This window comes from Podarcis filfolensis, assembly GCF_964270895.1.
Source record: "Podarcis filfolensis genome assembly, chromosome: 2".
NCBI lineage: Eukaryota > Metazoa > Chordata > Lepidosauria > Squamata > Lacertidae > Podarcis > Podarcis filfolensis.
In genome coordinates this window covers 119,451,672-119,470,960 of record NC_139605.1, presented here as the reverse complement: position 1 = coordinate 119,470,960, position 19,289 = coordinate 119,451,672, and the positions used below count along the sequence as shown (strand labels likewise).

The window sequence follows — 19,289 nt, the reverse complement described above, 5'->3', positions numbered from 1 at the left end:
GAGTCGGTCACGATTGGACCTAATGGTCAGGGGTCCCTTTACCTATATGACACTTTATCACAGTGCATTGGTTCGAGCCCCACATTTGGCAAAAGATCCTTGTATTGCAGAGTGGTGGACTAGATGATCCTGGTGGGCCCTTCCAATTCTACAGTTTTATGATTTTATTATTCCATTAGCCAAAAGGGTCAAGCTATTGTGGTAGCTGGTAGCAAAGTTCTGGCTAAGATGGAAGCAATTTCTAAACAACCTTTTTATTGAGCATCCAACCCATTTTGTTTGTACAAAATGTGTGGGGAGGTTGTGGTTGTTGCCAAATCCACGTTAATTAGGCATACTGAAATTGTCAATATGTAATTGAATCCCACCCACAAAATAGTGACCATGTGGAAGATTTGATCATCATACTTTATTTGTATGCCACCTTCCCGTAATTAAACCGTGCTCAAGGCAGCAAAAATTTTACATAATTACAGAAATATAACAAAATTTAAGTAGTCATGAACAATAAATGAAACCAATAAGTATACAGTTAAATTAAACAGTCCTCATATAATTCACGATGAGATCTAACAATATAGATTTAAAAACACAATACCAGTAAAATGAAAAGTTAGCATCTCAAAAAGTAAATCCTGACCCCCCCCCCGAAAAAAAACTTGTAAACAATACCCCGTCCCAATAGTTTCTAGGTTTCTTGAGCAGCCAGTCTTGCAGGACTCATGTGTAAGATTTCACATGCCAGATTTCTCTACAATATATAAATGTCTGGGAGAAAAGATTCTAATGGAGCCATCTCTTCCAGACATAATGATGATGATACATACTACAAAGAACATATTGTTGCACTAAGCATGACATTAACACATCAGCAAGGTGAGGAACATCTTGGTTCCATCCATTGACCAGACGACTTTTGGAATCCTGGAAGCCAAGATCCAAGTTTGGGGCAAGTAGTCTTTGGTCAGAGAACCCCAGCAAAGATTTAACATCACAAAACATGCAGCAAAGGAAAGCGTGAAGATATACTGTAGGCTGTAAACCTTTTAAAAATATGCCATTGCAGAGAGTCCCAAAATGTCCCCCTTTAAAAGCTCCCTCCAAGCTATCCCACTTCCCTAGCGTGGAGCTAGACTATACGTTTGGTAAGTCATAAAATGGTTTACTTACAAAACACTTTAAGTTCTGATTCATGTGCTTTTCCATGCAGCGTCAGATAAGATGCACAGGCAGTCAAAATGTTCCTTAGTTACAAAAGGTAAAAGTTTCTAAACTACTGGTGTAGAAAAACACTAGTTTCAGACTTTGTTCTGCTCTGAAACAAAAGAGGCTGTTTAAAGCCATGCAGCTGGCTGGAGCAACCAGATTAGAGCTCCTTACATATTGAAATCCACATGGAGCGAGAACCTTACAAGGACCAAGAACTGTAACAAGATGCCTTCTTTCTCCTTTTTAGAAAGAACTCTGTTGTAACTGTCAGTTGTCCTGTGGTTGCGGACAAAGGAAAGGACCGTGAGTTTGGCCAGTCATCACCAAGTATAGGCACATGGTGAAGGTGTTAGGAAAATTCAGTTTCTTTGGATTCTGCGCCTCTCACTTGCCCGCAATCTTGAAATTTTAATGTACAGTTTTAAATATTGTGTAAACTGCTCCAAGATGTTTGGATGAAGTAGGATATGAATCAAAGAAATAAAAAGGCACAGGTATAAAAGAAGCTGCAATTTGGGGTAATAGTATTGCAGTCAACTGACTTTACGCAAGAGTAGGCCCATTGAAGGGATGCAGGTGGCATTGTGGGTTAAACCACAGAGCCTAGGCCTTGCTGATCAGAATGTCAGCGGTTCGAATCCCTGTGACGGGGTGAGCTCCCGTTGCTCGGTCCCTGCTCCTGCCAACCTAGCAGTTCGAAAGCACATCAAAGTGCAAGTAGATAAATAGGTACTGCTCCGGCGGGAAGGTAAACGCCGTTTCCGTGCGCTGCTCTGGTTTGCCAGAAGCGGCTTAGTCATGCTGGCCACATGACCCGTAAGCTGTACGCCGACTCCCTTGGCCAATAAAGCGAGGTGAACGCCGCAACCCCAGAGTCGTCCACGACTGGACCTAATGGTCAGGGGTCCCTTTACCTTAGGCCCATTGAAATTAATGACCATGATTTACTTCTCTCCATTAATTTAAAGGGTGTACTCTTAAGTGAAAATTATTTGAATTGTTTTGCTGCAATGGCTACTCCTCTGGAAATGGCTACAATACCGGGTTGGTATTAGGCTAGGAAGCCACTTAAATATTCTGTCTGAAGGACCACAGAAAAGTATGCAGATCTGGACGTTTAACTCTTCACAGATACAGACATTCCAGCCTCTATTGCAATCCTCCTTCTGTTTCTCTCTTAAGGCCTGGTCTACACAAACAACAGATAAAATGCCGAACCCTTTTCTGGGCTGCAGCACTTCATGGTAGAGAGAACAAGTTGAAATTTTTCACACTACACAGAGAGAGAGAGCAAAAGCATTACATGAAGAAAAGTAACAGGGAAAGGCTAAGTTTGAAGCCTTCTCCCTGACTTCAAGTTTTCTTCGTGTAGTGATGGTTCACTTGTAGCCTGAGGTGGTCCAGTTCAGGACCAGCTCTCTTGCTAGGGTATACCTACACTAGGGACAGGGCAAGATTGGTTTGGTTCACATATTAATGCAGAAGTATGTAATTTGCACTTCCCAAACCAATACAGAAATGGAAACACAGCTATCCTCCAAAACCCACACTTCGTTGAATTCTGCAATACAGATCTCCCAACCTCAAAAAATGGGTACCAGAATAAAAAGAGCCTGTTAGGGAAAGGTCGCACAAAGAATGCATATATTAGTTAAAATAATGTACATAAGAAGGATTATATAATGGGAAATGTCTTGCAAAAATGCATGCATTGTGCAAAATGAATGCAAAAATGCATATACTAAACGTAATCGTGTACACTACAGAAATGCATATATTAGGAGACGTATTTTCATGTAGACTTCCCTTTTCTTTTCAAATTGCAACCTGATGTGCTGATAGAGAGACCTGCGCCAAAGGCTGAAAAAATGAGAAACTAAAACTGGCAGATTTGTCCATCTCACTTAATACACTTTAGGCAAGATCAGTTGTACTGAGACCACTGGAATCTGGCCACTGGAAAGCAGCTTGAGACCCCCTTTGCACCTTCCTCCCACCCCCCATTCTGCTGGCCTGCTGCTTTCTAACGCAGGGTGTGCCCCTTTATCCCCTGGGAGATGCTCCAAATTGGACCAGTTCCGGTTTGTTAAATGCCTCTGTGTGTGTGTGTGTGTGTGTGTGTTGGCCAGGCCAAAACCCTTTTCATCTGCCCATATGTTGCTCTTCCTTCGCCTCCAGAGGGTGTGGGGACAGGGCTTGGCAATTATGCTTCAGAATATTTTTACCTTTTGTTTGAGAGTTGCAGCCAAGCAGGCATTTGTGTCAACTGAAAATACAGATGTTTGCCCACCATTCCTTCCTTAAAAAGCAGTCCCTTATCCCAGAGCGTCAGCTGATCAGCTAATGTCGTCTTGTTACCTCTCGGGCAACAGAGTTTTGTAACAATGCCGTTTCTGTCTGTCTTGAACAGGAATATTCCCTCTCCCCACTTCTCGACTTAAAAAACAAAACAAAAAAACACGCTGGAAAGAAACCAACATCTGCTGTTCTGTTTTTGTTTTTCCTCTCGCCCACACTCGCTTTTCTTCTTCCTCTTCTTCTTCAATGGAGCCTCCTTTTTTCCTTTTTTAAAGGATACAGCCAACCCTTGCCCTAAACCGCTGTTATTCTTTGGCTGATTCTAAAAAAGATAGGCAGCCTCGAGCAGATCTCAGATGCTGGTGGGAAGGAACTTGGTGACTGCATGACGTTCCATTTCCCGTTCACGCCAGAATGACAATAGTGGCTGGATCTTAACTTTGTTTGGAAAAGCTCCATGCATTGTAGTAATCAGCTGCCTGAGCTTCTGCAGAAAGTCTGACTGAGATGGGTGCAAGGCCAATTCAGAAGAATGTGTCACCCACGCTGCTAAGGGCTGATTCACACGACCTCGGAAGCACATGGGGCAAAGCTACGTGGGCTCTGTTGCTTGGGTGCATGTGTCCTGCGGTAGGAAGAGGTAATTGCTGGCTCAGGGGCTCAGTCTGAAGCCCCGAGGCTTCTTATTTGGCCCCCACAATAGCTCCCTACTCAGTTATACGCCTCCTCCCCTTTCACTGCCTTCTGCTCCTTTTGTAAACAACTGCTTGCTTACTTATGTTTCAGAATACTTTCTTGTTATGTAACAGTCCGAGTCTTCATTGCAATATCAAAAACACAGCATATGGGTTAGCGCTATAATTGTATTCCTCATTCCAACAAATAATAATAATAATTTGATTTTTTTCATGGACTCGTAACAAAGTGTGCCAGTTTAGATCTGACTATTTTTGACCACATGTTCTCTGAGCCCTTTGCAAGGTCGCTGTTTGGAGAACTCTCCTTCCCGCCCCCCGCCTTGCAGCTGATACATGATTTTGCTCTAGTTGGCAAGCTCAGAACCAACTCCAAGATTACATTAGCAGCTCTCCCCCTCAGATAACTGGACAAGATCATTTGTGCACCAAAGGGTGTGAAATAAAACATGCAGTCATTCATCCAGGGAATCCTATAGCCTGATTCCAAAACACATCTGCCGTAGAACATTCCCAAAATACGTATGCATTAAGTCAGCATAGCATTGCCAATATAGCGATCATACACCACATCTAATTGCATAAATGTTTCTGCCTATGGGTATCCAAGTATCACTGGCACTGAACTTTGAAAAAGCTTTATGAGATTGGAGCTGATGATATTGTCTGGACTTTATTCCAGACCTATCTCCATTAATGTTCCAGATGTTCTAGATCTCTTTCCCATTTCCCCCTTGCATAGAATTGCTTCATCTGTTGCCCTGATTCAGCAGTAAATATAATATATTTTTTCAGTTTATACTTTTGACTTTTTTTGCATCTTAGACTGCAATCTTATACACACTCATTTGGGAGTAGTTGCCTTTGAATGCAGTGGGGCTTCCTTTTAAAAAGAAATGCATAGGTCTGTACCGTTTGCATTTCACATTTAGATCTTGGCCTTAGCCCTGCATATTTTGATTTCTTTACTACACCATATCTCATTTCTCACCACACTGGTCTTGTGAGGTAGGATATTTCTGTTCCATTTTACATGATAGGAACGTAGTCTGACATGTTGAAGGTGGCCTCCCAGGTAATCCACGGCCAGGTTAACCGTTGAACCCAGCTCAGTTCCAGAATCGTGCCAAATTCCTTGTTTTGGTGCCACCACCACCCCGGCCTTGCAACAAACATAGTTTGGGCTTGAGGGCATGTTGCCATAGCAACTGCCCCCTTTAGGCCTACAGTGCTGATAAGGGCCTTTGCAGGAGTCTCACAGGGTGCGCAGTCTGAATGCTTATTTCCTGCTTTCAGCAAAGAGATACTGGGTGTGCATACATGGGGAGGCAGGGAGTGTGTGCCTGCCATTGCCACAAAAGGTGTGCCACAACATGAGGCCCACTTTAGAACACGGCAAGAGAATGAATAACAGTATGACTCCATCCCGCCATTCTTCATCAGGAGTTCCAAGGAAGGCCTTCCAACCATTATTTCAGGTCTACTAGATCCTCCTTTAGGGCAAGAACATGGGAACTTCAATCTGTTTCTCTCACAAGAGGCCTTCTAGAAAGGAATGTGGCCAGGATCTAGCAGTGCTTAACACAGGCTGCCAGTTCATAGGGTCATTTTTGCAAGCCTATCAAGGGCTGGACACTTCACCTGAGATTTACTGGCTGATTATCATTCCTGAATCAAAGCCAAGAACTTGGCTTGCCCAAGTTATCTCCACAAGTTGAAAAGGGAATCTATTCTACCAACCCACCCCGAGCCTGCCCAGGTGCCTGCAGGTGCTGCCTCTGGCATCCATTTCATGTGGTGGCAAGGCAGAAAGACTCTTTAAGCTAAAAATCTGGCATGCTTACCCAGAATGCCTTGCTCCTCCTCCCAGCCCCAATTCTATCAGTTCAGGAAATAAGTGACAGCACCATTCCGTGTCTGCGGTTGATGAACCACAGGAAGTTGGTTTAGACAGGAAACATAAGTCTTTATGATGCAGTGAGGCTTTGCATAAATGAAATTACCTTTTAGCACCACAGCGACTTCGTTAGTAAAGCTAAGGTGCCTCTAAGCGTGGCCAGGTGTGAGGAGATGGCAGCCACCGGGTGTGCATGACAGAGCTAGCCAGAATGCACTTCAGACGTGCATTAAAAGTATGGCATTTCTTTGTTGGAGAAGGAAACCACAAAATTCGGATGACTGCAAATGTCAAAGGATGGCTGTGTTTTGGTTTGCATATTGTTTCAGAAGGTGTGGATTTGATAGATTTGGCTTTAAATTTCTCCTCCATCCTTACCTGATAGGAAGAGGCTTCCTTCATTCCTCCTGGGTTGAGGTCAGATGCCTCTTCAGCTGCTGCTCAGGATGGGATGAATGTGGCCCTTGGAGGGTCATGAGGGGGCCAGGCAGGCTTTTGTTTCTGATTGTCCCAAGTGTATGTCCAGGACCAGATGGCCCCTTTTGAAGGCTCCTTTTCCGTTCTCATTGCCAACAGGTCATATTTGGTTTCTCGTGCCTGCCAGGTTCCAACCAGGACTCCTGGAGATGTTTAGTCAGAGCCAGCACGCAGCTGAAAATCTAGAGGAAGAAGAAATACTTAACATTTCTCCAGCAGTACAGTGTGTTTCACTTACGTTGTCTCAGGAATCCTTTCAACAGTTGCGTACAATAGGCCACAATCAGCCTATTTACAAATAGCAAACTTAATTCTCCGACTGCCAACCCTTAGCCAGAGTGGCACCATCCACGAACTACAAGAGGGGAAATCTCATGTTTTGGGGGAGACCCTGCAAGGACTGAGCATGCTCACTGGCTGCACAAAGTGCTGAGTGACTTGATGGTGGGAAGGAGGGTTGAGAAATACTTGGCACTGCAGTGTTTTGCTCCCAGTTGTCATTCTGTGTGTGTGTGTTTCAGAGAGAGAGGGGGTCCACCTCTTAAGCATTATACTACAACATGGGGTAAGTAAGTCTTACCATGCTCAGTAGAATCGGAAGCACATTATACTAAGGGTGTCTCCAGACTGTCAGTATTTTATGGGAGTGATTCGGTTGAATGCCAGAACTTTAGGTTTATGCATCAACATGCTCTTTTTAAAAAATAAATAAATAAATACCACTTTAAATAAGCAAACGAAAACCTGGGCTTCTTGCAGTCTGGAAAGTGATGAGACAGTGCATTGAAAAATGCGGGATGAATGAATAGCTAATGAGAAAATGTATAATCCGGATGAGAAACCCATTGTAGTGTAACTGCTCTGCAAACAAAGCAAAGCGAATTCTCAATAAAGACTGCATATAAACTCAGCCCTGCTTAGGCTTTGTGAAAGCAAATCTGGATGAATGCTCCACATAGAGGTCAGCTGGAGGGTCCCTAGGGACAAATCTTTCAAAGGGCGTCAACATTGCAACTCTCTGGCTCCATCTTTTGGCCAAACACAACCCCCCGCCAAATGTTGGGCCCGTGGCCCCAAAGATTATGTGGTGAGGGGGACATAAGAACTCACTGCTGTGGGGACAGGGCATCACACATCAATGCGAAATAGCAGAAACAAAAGTACTAGTGTTCTGATATGTTTGAATCTTCGTTAATTCATTAAATATTTGTAATAAAACAAAACAAAATGTAGAACTTGGCTGCAGGAATTCTACCCTCAGTTTCTGTCAGTGGGGGAGCTGCCACAAAATGTTGCAGTGGGGCCTGCCCTCCCCTGCTCCCTTCTCCCAATTAACCTCCGTCTCAAGGGTCCACCCCCATGACATTAGCAGGGACCACCCCTACGTTTCATTCAGGTTTTGGCCCTGAAATCTCATGCGCTGGGATGCTTCTGAACTGGGATGCTTCTGACCAACAGTGGAGGTAAAACCAACCAAGTTGGTGGCTGTCTAGTATTACTCTTCATCAGGGAAAGCGTAGCCGCCCAACCCTGTTGTCCACAACCCACAGTCTTTGGTACCACGAGTGGCAAGCGCCTTATTGGATCCATTGAGGGTATCTAACTGGCATGTGCCACCCCAGGCAAATTTCTCTGCAGGCCTAGGAAGCAAATCCCTTGGGTTGGGTCAAGGGGCTGAGTCACCAGTGGCTGCTACTGCACCCGGCACAGCTGCTTGGGCCTCTCCTCCCCATTCCCTCTAAATTCACAGCGCAGGACAGTTGTGGGTTGGGAACAGGATAGTGGAGTACTAGAAATGATTAAGACCAGATGGCACGCATGCCAGAGCTGCAAAGGAAGGAGTCTGCCTCTTATTTCCCCCCTCAAAGTTTATTCTTCCACTAAGTTAGCCTTGATGGTTTGGAATTGGCGTAATTTCTTAAAAAGTAATGGGCATAGTCCCTGGGCATCCGCTAGGTGGGGATTTGGGCCCTGCAACCCATTTGATGTTGAGACCCCTGCAATGCACAGCCGTGCCTCCTCCGTTACCGGCATGGGGAGAAGTCAGAAAGGTTTCCATAGCTGGCAGCTGCAGAGGCCGGAGGGGCTTTGTTGAGAGCAATTTGGAGGAATGCAATGTGGGCCCTTTGCCTTCTCGTGGTTGCTCTCGTCACTGATTCCTTCCCCGCTAGAACAAAAGTGACTTTGTTGAGACTCCCGTCCTCCTTGCATTTCCAAGGAGTCAGAGAGCGAGTGAGTCAGAGTCTGCGGGCTTTTCAGTCTGGCAGGTAGCCTGCCTTTTCTAAGTAGAGCTGGCCCCATTATGAATCAGTTCTGGGTGTGTGTATAGATGGTACCCTGGACTGGGCGGAAGCAGGAATGGTAGGAAGGAATAAATGTGTGCACGTTCATTGTCTAATGGGCAAGTTCGTGAATGGTGCAAGAAAATGCATGAATGGGAACAGGAATAAATGGTGTGTTTATTTTTTTTTCTATGCCACCTTTCGTACCTAATAACAAGGAGATGTGTAAAACCCAGGAGCAATCCATTGACAAAAATCAGACTAAAATGGCAGACACTAAGTCAATGGCAGGTAGTTAAAAGAAACCAGGTGGTATAAACAACCAGCAAACAACCAGCAACCAGAGAACAAATGTGTTTTCAGCAAGGACCAAAATTACATTAAGGTAGGTGCTTCCCTCACTTCACAGGGGAGGTGGTTCCACAGAAAGGGTGCCACCACTGAAAAGGCCCTTCCTCTGGGCACCACTAGGTGAATCTCTGCAGGTTGCGGTATGACCAGAAAGGCCCTGTCTGGCTGTCTTAATGCAGGGGGCAAGCTGATATTCAGAATGGTACTCCTTCAGCCAAGCTGATCCCAAGTTATTTAGGGTTTCATAGGTCAAAAAGGTAACCAAATATCCCATTTCCCAGACCCAGGAACCACCTAGCCTCTAGACTTCTATCTTGTTGGCTCTCACTCAGTGGTGCACTCAATGGGTGTGTGTGTGAGAGAGAGAGAGAGAGAAAGAGAGAGAGAGAGAGAGAGAGAGAGAGAGAGAGAGAGAGAGAGAGAGAGAGACTTATGTATGTCTGTATGCATTAGTGTGTGATTGGGACAGGATTATATTCTGTATGATGGCACTGTGGGGATGAGTGTTTGTGTACGACTGGCTCATGTTCTCCCATATGAAGAGAACATTAGAGCAGGCTGCTAAAAAGTGGGTTGAAATAATTTTCAGATGGGCATATTCCCCTCCGCCCCAGTTGAACAAGTTCCAGGCTTTGAAGAACTGTGTTTGTTAAACCCATTATAACATGACGCAACTTTTCATTTTATTTAATTTTCCTGTGTAACCTGAGACCTTTCTTTACCCGTCCTCTCTGTTATTGCATTAAAGCACTCTCCTGGGGATGGAAACCAGCACCGTATTATCTATTGGTGTACACTCACAGCCTTCTCCACTTAGATCAGCAAATTCTCTAGATTACCAGTGGAGAGGCTGAGGCACAATGCCTCCAGAGGCAATGTTTTCAGAAAGCTGAACTGTGGAACTGCCTGCCACAAGGAAATAGTCATGGTGAAATATTTAGCAGTTTCCCCGAAAGGGATTGATTAGATATCCACAGAAAATGAAGTCGGTGATTGCCAAACCATTATACCAAACTCATAACAGAACTGGGTGAAACCCGTCTCTTAATATGAGGGCTTGATTAAGGTGAGGCATTGACAGGGACAGGCGGTTCTCTGCCTGTGGGTTTCTGGCATCCCTTGAAAGCATCATATACACTGATCTCCTTTGTTGGCATATTCCATCTGGCAATTCTCATACACGTTGTTCAAGAATTTTCCTTTTCCTCCTTTCCCTTTACATACAGGGCAAGGGAGATGGGTTAGGGGGAAAGCCTGAATTAGAAATGCCATGTGAATAGTTCATTCAATTAAAAAGGCAATGTGATGTTTTGATCTCTTAATGGGTGGTGGTGGTGGGGAGAATACTAGATAGTAGTTGATTATTATTTTTTTAATGCCCAGAAACAAGAACTATGCATGAGACATTTGTGGCTGGAGCCACTGAGGAGCACATAACCCACATATTCTTTGGGTTTCTGCATTAACAACAGTTTTGAGTCCAGAGCAGTGACTCATGAAGAGATGCAGAGGATACCCTCCCCTGAAAGTGGGCAATTCTACTGCATCTCTGCATTGGAATCCAGTGACACCCAGCAGATTCATTCATGGTGGAGGCTAATTTGGAGGAAGCCAGTCCAGAAAAGAGAATCATTTGGAGATGGAACAGGCGGCCTTCTCTGCAGATGGCATTTTGGGCTCACAGGAGACTTGAACGATGTTCATTCATTCGTTCACCAGTTCACCCATAGCATGCTAGCAGCTTTCTTGTAGCAAACAGGTTCCACCTTGACCACTGTTGACAACGAACCACAGGCAAAAAGGGCTCAAAGCCACATGTCTTGGTTGATACCGTATTTTTTGCTCTATAAGACTCACTTTTTCCCTCCTAAAAAGTAAGGGGAAATGTGTGTGCGTCTTATGGAGCGAATGCAGGCTGCACAGCTATCCCAGAAGCCAGGACAGCAAGAGGGATTGCTGCTTTTACTGCACAGCGATCCCTCTTGCTGTTCTGGCTTCTGAGATTCAGAATATTTTTTTTCTTGTTTTCCTCCTCCAAAAACTAGGTGCGTCTTATGGTCTGGTGCGTCTTATAGAGCGAAAAATACGGTAATTAAAATCTCCTTCTGGACTGGAGTGACAGCTCTGCCCAGGAGGCAATGCAGGAAATGCTTATTTCCCAAAGTGCTTATTTCCCAGCTACCTTGCAGTGCTTTGACAGCATCCTACCTCCTCACGGTAGAACCCAAATTGAAGCTCATGTGGTTTCAAATCCAGGTCTTCTTGCCTGAAGGGCAGAGTGGGGGGTGCTGCAGCCTTTAGCTCTTCGTGACTTTATTATACCCAGAAGCCGCTCCTAGTATCAGTTTTCAGTGTGAAGATCTGGAACAGGGCTGTTCTGGTAGCTGAGGGCACCACAACCCATTCATGATTGTATTGGAGTGAGTCATGTTTGGTTTTATTTTTAGAGATTTCTTAAATTTCCTGCAAATGAACACTTCCTTGGCTTGGTAGAGGAGATATTGCAGGCACATTGTACTGCTTTTATAGTCCAAAAGTGGCACACATGCTTTCAAAAAAGCTATAAATAAATGTCCTAATTTCCTCCTCGTATGAAGGAGACGTGGTGGCTCTTCTCTTTTTCCTTACTCTCTTGAATTTCTTACTGCAGTACAGGGAAATGCTATTGAGCCTGCCTGAGTCTTTTACCAAAAAGTGAGCAGCGTTATAAACTCCTAGACTGGCTGGTCCAGGGTTGGAGAGGCAAGGACCTGGAAAGGGTCAGCCCTCCTGGCTTTCAAATGTAACTACAAGGAGTAACTCCCCTGGCTACCAGCCTGTGCCTATGGCAAGGGGGAGTCATGCTTCATCTAGATGTTATAAAGGATGGAGATAAGTGAGAGCTAAGAGACATAGAAAAATCACTGTCTTTCTGTATAGGGTTGCTGAGTACCTTGGTCTTCATCTGGTGCATTTTTGCTGCATTCATGTTCACCAGGAGCGGGTAACCTTTGGGCACAAGTGGAGGGGTGCCATATTTCAAAAAGTAAAAACCAGGACATCCCAAAAATTGTTGAGTTCCTTTCCTTTCAAAAACGCCAAAAAGACCCGTGATTTTTTTATTGACTTGCCTAAGATCCAGGTCAATAAAATAATAATAATAATAATAATAATAATAATAATAATAATAATAATAATATATTTATTATTATTATTGACTTGCCTAAGATCCAGGAGGGATGCGGGTGATGCTGTGGGTTAAACCACAGAGCCTAGGACTTGCCGTTCAGAAGGTCGGTGGTTCGATTCCCTGCAACAGGGTGAGCTCCCGTTGCTCGGTCCCTGCTCCTGCCAACCTAGCAGTTTGAAAGCATGTCAAAGTGCAAGCAGATAAATAGGTGCCGCTCTGGCAGGAAGGTAAACGATGTTTCTGTGCGCTGCTCTGGTTCGCCAGAAGCGGCTTAGTCATGCTGGCCACATGACCTGGAAAAACTGTCTGCAGACAAACGCCAGCTCCCTCGGCCAGTAAAGCGAGATGAGCGGAACAACCCCAGAGTCGTCCGCGACTGGACCTAATGGTCAGGGGTCCCTTTACCTTTACCTTTTAAGATCCAGAACAAAGTGCCACATTTCGAAAATTCCCCCCGGATGTCAATTCCACCTTTGAAATCCAGACGTATGGCAGCCCTACACAAGGGGAACCTTTGCAGCCTTGGCTAACCTTCTGAGGGCCACTAGTGGGTGTGGCCACCTCTCATGCACATTCTCACATGCACACCCAGGCAGTACACAGATGGCCGCACAGAACACACAGAGTGGGGTTACTAGCCCCTCTCTATTAATCAAAGGGTTGGTTTGATGATCAAGCAGAGAGGGCAATGTGCATGCCCATCAGTGGACTGGGATGCGCCCACCTCAGCACTGTGTCTACTTTTGGGGGAATCTTTCTTTCTTTCTTTCTTTCTTTCTTTCTTTCTTTCTTTCTTTCTTTCTTGACAAATTGACTGAACTGGAGTTAGTTAGCTATCCCTTGCTATAAAGTCTAACCTGAGAGAAAGTCTCATTGAACTCAAGGTCATCTCCTGAGTAGGCAAGCTTAAGATTGCATTGTAAATGTGGATCCATGTTGCACCTTTGAAATTAAAGGAGGGCCGTTTCTTGAAAAGGCCATTGGTTCATTTCAGTAATTTTATTCCTGGGTTTGGCATGTTTTTGATTAAAATACTGGACACTAGACAAGCCAGTAGATTATTGTGCTGTCCAGACCAGACCAGTTTGCCAGCCTGACCCATCACCCCTAAGTCAGCACATTGCTGAATGTAACCAATATGCTCCATGACATAGTCCATAGTCTATATGGAACTGGCGGAAATGACTGGCAGAATCAGAGACCAGGGAGAAGAGTCGGTAGAAGAAGATTGGAAGAAATTTAAAGACTATTTACAGAAACACTGTAAAATTAAGGAATGTTAGAAGGATGCTGGAATGAAGTTATGTGGTTTTAGCAGTAATGCTACAAAGGGGTATGTATAATTGGATTGTTAACAGGTGAGAATGTAAAGTGACAATATATTAAGATAAATTATTAAGATAAAAGCAAAAATGGTAAGGATTTGCTGAAACAACTATTGAACTAGAATACAAAAAAAGGAGGTGTGAGGAGGTCAGGGAAACAAGTAAATGAAAGACAAGACATGGAAAGACTGATTTGTTTTTAATTGTTTCTATTTTTCTGTATTTTGTATTTTTTTGTTTCTTTCTTTTTTCTCTTTTCATTTTTTCATTTTTGTAACTTTTTGGAAACTTTAATAAATATTATTTCAAAAAAATATATATGTTCCTTGAGAATCCCATGTCTTGCCTACACTTTCTCTTGAAAGAGGAAGTCCTTCCATGCATCCCAGAATGTATTCCATGGAAGCAGTCCAAGAACTCCATCCACACCACCTGTCTCTCTGCTCCGCTCCTTAGAGCTCCATGAACCTCCCTCCTGACAAGGCTCGTCTCCTCCGACAATATGACAACGAGAAGAAATGGGACCTCATTTGTGACCAGGTAAGGTGGGGCTGCCCTGTGGTGGTTGTTGATGGGGTGAGATTCCACTCTGTCATTAAAGCTACAAATCATATCATGGCAGAGGCTGATGACTCAGACAGGGTCACTGCCAGAAACAACTTCATCTCCCCTTGAGCTACAGTTCCTCGACTCCCTTTAAAAGAACAGGCCAGATCCCCTTATCATAATGCATTTTTCCTACTTGACTGCTTAATTCTTTGTTGTTATGAGAATGGTATCCCTGTTACCCGCATGATTAACAGGAAAACGTAAACATCTGACCTCCATGTGGGCCTGTTACAGGCCATAACATTATTTTAGCTATTTATATACTGCACAATTACCAAAGTTTCTAAGCAATGGAAAAGCTCTTTCATTTGATTTCGAGTTTGCTTCCATGCTGGGCATTTACTGTGGAGCATAACTGTTTTGCTCATGTACTTTTCACGGGGCATCTGCACAGCACCATGATCAAAACATTCGGCTCCTGTGCATTCTGCCACCCACCTGTTGAGCTCAGAAAATCTACAAGCCCCTAGCTATAGACACACCCAGCTATCCATAATACACTGTGATATGATTCCTCCCTGTCTAATCAAGGAACCCACAAAATTTAGGTTAAGGAGAAGAGAGTGGGATGAAATTGTCCCTCCATTTATTTTCAGTCACCCCCTGCTCCTGTACATTTAACATCAGCTTGATCTGAAGATATTAGCAAGTGATAATCCTTATCCCTATGTTATAAGCAACTTGGAGGTTATTGCAGATCAAGGTGCTGATAATGGCATAGGAGTGGTCCATGTCATTCTTTCCTAGTCAGTTGACAAATCCTATTAGCAGCTCTTTGTGCCTCTGCAACAGTAGCAGCCAGCATGGGTATCTCTCTGTGTGTTGCTGTCCTCTTAAGTCCTCTCAGGTCCCAGCCAGCATAGCCAGTGGTCAGGACTGATGGAGGGCATTAGGTTAGGTGCCCCTGCTCTTTAAGGGAGGCCTATCAGATATGTGGGTTCATCATCCAGGTTACAGTGATGCATTTGTAGTAATAAACCAAGAGCCTATGTTCCATAAATCACCTTGGGCAGTGACTGGGGACTCATGGAATAACGTTTTTCTCTGCCTGTGGGTTCCCAGATGAAGATGTTGCTTTAGACCGGTCCAAAACCATGAGAGGGAGACCATAGGTTCTTACAGCCCAGTTCTGTGTATGCTTATTTAGAAGTTAAGTAAATTCCTTTGAGTGCAGTGGGGCTTACCTAAGATTGCAATCCTGAGGTGCAGATTCTGCTAGCATTTGAGCGGCGGGACAGAAGGCCCAGAAGAGAATGTATATGGGTGGAGCAGATAGCTTCCTTTCAAGCTTACGATACAATACGATACGATAATCTTTATTGTCATTGCCCCATAAAAAGGACTCCTAACCATTAGGTCCAGTCGTGACCGACTCTGGGGTTGCGGCGCTCATCTCGCTTTATTGGCCAAGGGAGCCGTCGTACAGCTTCCAGGTCATGTGGCCAGCATAACTAAGCCGCTTCTGGCGAACTAGAGCAGCACACGGAAACACCATTTACCTTCCTGCCAGAGCGGTACCTATTTATCTACTTGCACTTGACGTGCTTTCGAACTGCTAGGTTGGCAGGAGCAGGGACCTGAGCAACGGGAGCTCACCCCGTAGCAGGGATTCGAACCGCTGACCTTCTGATCAGCAAGCCCTAGGCTCTGTGGTTTAACCCACAGCGCCACCTGTGTCTCATGTAATTGCCGCATACAGAACAACAAAATTGAAGAGAAAAAAAATCTACATAAGACATTGAAACCAATAAGCCTGCTTATTAGATGTACAAAAGGAGCATCTGGAATTCAGATTACCGAGGAAGAGCAAGCCACCAGACAGCGTTGTCACTGGTGCAAGTCAGGACAACACTGAGGCTTGCTATGTTAACCAATAAATAGTGGGGACCTTTCCCCTGTGGTGACCTAGGCCAAGCTTGGCTCTGTGCTTTTGAAGACCTAACAATCATTATTCCTTCCCTCTGCTTCTTTCTTCTTTCTTCCTCTTCCCTGCCCACCCTTGACCTGGAACAGGAACGATTTCAGGTGAAGAACCCACCCCACACATACATTCAGAAACTGAAGAGCTTCCTTGACCCAGGAGTCACCCGGAAGGTAAGACGCTCAGAATTTTTAATGTACGCAAGTTCCATTCATAGATTACTTTAAACGGTTTACAAGACTGGAAACATCAAACAAAGCATTGGCCTCGCAATATGACAGTGATGCCCTCCAGGGCAGCCCACTCAGGGCATGTTGCCACAAGAGGAACAACCTCCCTTCTCCTCCCCAGCCCACGGCTCTGGGGATTCTCCAAATACACACCCCTGAGCCAAAATGGAGGGGGAAGTGCTAGCAGGACTCCATGTGCTGTCTCCCACTAGCACAGCTCCTTGGTTGGCGCCAAGGCCGCTGCTCTCCCTTTGTTAATACCACTACCACACTAGGGCGAGGCGGTCCTTCAATTTGAGGATTTCTTCAAATAGAGGCCTTAAAACAGAACACGAAGCTATCCTAGGCCAAGATATCACTTGGCCTGGCAGCGCCCTTTCCACTGAGACAAGTTTCTCATCCTGAAAAGCAAACTCTGGGGCTAGGCTTTATAGCAGAGGTGGAGAACCTGTGGCCCTGCAGGTGTTATTGGACTCAAACTTCCATCAGCCACAGCCAGCATGGTCATTGGTCAGGGGTGATGGGAATTGCAGTCCGGTAAAACTGGAAGGTGCCAAGATGGCTACTCCTGGTCTGTGACATAGTAAGGAATCTCACAGACCCTCCAGTTCTTGCAGAAGTAGTATTATTTGTATAAAGAACAAGGGGTATAGGAGAATATAAGCAGGGACTGGAATTAAACACAGAGAAGGAGGTATGAAAATAACGGATGCATTTAACCCGATGGTTGATCCTACCCTCATATGCAGGCTTGATTGTAGATGAGGAAGGTAAATTGGTTGTATCCTGCCAGTAAAGTGTGGTCTTTATGCTTGTAGAAGTTCCGTCGGAGGGTGCAGGAATCCACCAAAGTGCTGAGGGAGCTGGAGATCTCTCTAAGGACCAACCACATTGGGTAAGTCACTGGTGGACCCTGTCTGGGTCTGAGATATTACTGCTCTAACACGCTCTGCATCAGCCTTCTTCAGCCTCGGTGCACACAGTGTTCTGAGGACTGCTCAAGGCTTCTCTTGCCTTAAGGCAGTCACCAGATCCTGCCAACATTACATGGATGTGTGTCTTTGTTTGTTGGCTGTTTATTGACCTAGAGGCATTTCCGAAATGCGAGCAACAAGATCCATGTTGGAGGCGGACTAAGCAGTGAGAACTAGAGGCTTCAATCGACATACAAGTTATGTGGGGCATGAGCCAGCTATTTAAAAACCCCTTGAGATTCAATGGCAATGTTTAGCACATGCCCAGAAGTCAATGGGATTTTAAAGCGCTTAATTTTGAGTGATGATGGTTTCTATAATACAAGAAGCTGTATAGGTTTTGGCTAATACGTGGATTCCCAGGTGAAATGCAGCTGCTGAGGAAGAGGTGTGGAGTTTTAGCAGTCTTCTCAACATCAGTTAATTTCTGGAATTTACCCAAGGTGGGGTGATACGGATTAGATAGCTTTAAAATGGGCATTGGACAGATCCATAGAGGTTGAATCTTTTGGTGGCTACTAGTCATGATAGTTATATGGAACTCCCCAGATCGGTGGTAGCAGGAGATATGCCACTCAATACCAGTAGCAGGTTGGGAACATTGGACAAAAAACCCTCTTTTGTAAAATTCCTGGAAGTGCATAAGCTAAGTAAGCTACAGCTTAGGCCCCAGGTTCTTAAAGGGCCTCCAAAGACATTTTTTAGAAAAACTAATGTTCAAGTTTTACCTAAGTGGTTAAAAAAATAATAGGCTTCTTGCTATATATATATGTTTTAATTAGTATGTTAGCTTTTCGTTGCATCCTAACCTATGTATTGGTATATATGCAAATATGAACCGTTATCATTTCTGCTTTTGATGTCCTTTCTGTTGTGTTCTTTGTCTTCTGTTACAAAACCTTTAAAACAAAAAGTAAATGGGAGGAAGTTAAGAAAGAGGTGGGGACATCTTTTGGTGATGGTACGGGGCCTCTTAAACTTGAGATAGCTTAGGGTTCAGCATATCTGCTGGTTGGCTGCTGTAGGAAGCTGGATGCTTCACTCACTGGCCCTCTGACCTGATCCGTTTGGGCTCTTAATGTCCAACTGTCCTAGGAATCAGTCCAACGAAGCAGACAATGGTCCACCTGGGTGATGGTCCATTTGACAGGCAGGCCAAGAAAAGCAATAAAAGAAAAAAGGAGGGTGGGTTAGATGAGGACGTTCTTCTTCAACGCTTCCCCTTGGCCTGCTGATAATGCTCTAGCCTGCCTGAGAGGCCCCTATCCTCCCAAAGGTTCCCATGCCTTCTGTTGTGAGCTAGGAAATGCGCCGCTATCGCCACCTGTCCTGGCTCCAGCTGGAAGGGAAACGCCGGCAAGAGCAGGAAGCCAAACTGTTCCTGTCCTTAGTTTCTGGTCACTGCCGGCCGGGCGGGACTTCCTCAGGGTGGCTGGAGCTGACACGGGGAGGGGTTGCTTAGTCAGCAAGACTGTTTGGTCTAGGCAATGAAAGAGCGGCAGTTTGGGTGTGAGAGTCAATAACAAAGAAGGGGGAGACTGCTAAATGCTGGGGATGAGAGATTGTGAGTGAGAGCGAAATATTTTGAGGTGTCGTTAGGGTTTTCCATGAAATGGGGATGGTGGCGTCTGTGGATTCGTGGTGGAGAATCATACAACTGTAGTGCCAAAAGAGGCCTTAAGAAGGTTATCTGTTCCAAAGCCTTGCTCCCAGACTTTAAAAAAGGCACCTATCCAGCACAAGGTCACAGGCTTTATTATCTTCTAGATTTTAGCAGGCAGTTGACGGAGAGCAAAGGGGGCCAAAGTCTACTGATGCAGAGGAACAAGGAACGTGTTCAGTAAAGTGCACC

The 19,289-nt window shown here is 44.8% G+C and overlaps 1 protein-coding gene across 1 annotated transcript in view; it reads left to right on the top strand.

Annotated features, from left to right (window-relative positions):
• Positions 1-19,289, top strand: part of FMNL3 (formin like 3) — a 105,802-nt gene that overhangs the window by 34,293 nt on the left and 52,220 nt on the right. The window contains 3 exon segments of the mRNA XM_083599620.1: positions 14,160-14,243; positions 16,326-16,406; positions 17,282-17,358. Coding sequence (XP_083455746.1) covers positions 14,160-14,243; positions 16,326-16,406; positions 17,282-17,358 — 242 coding nt within the window.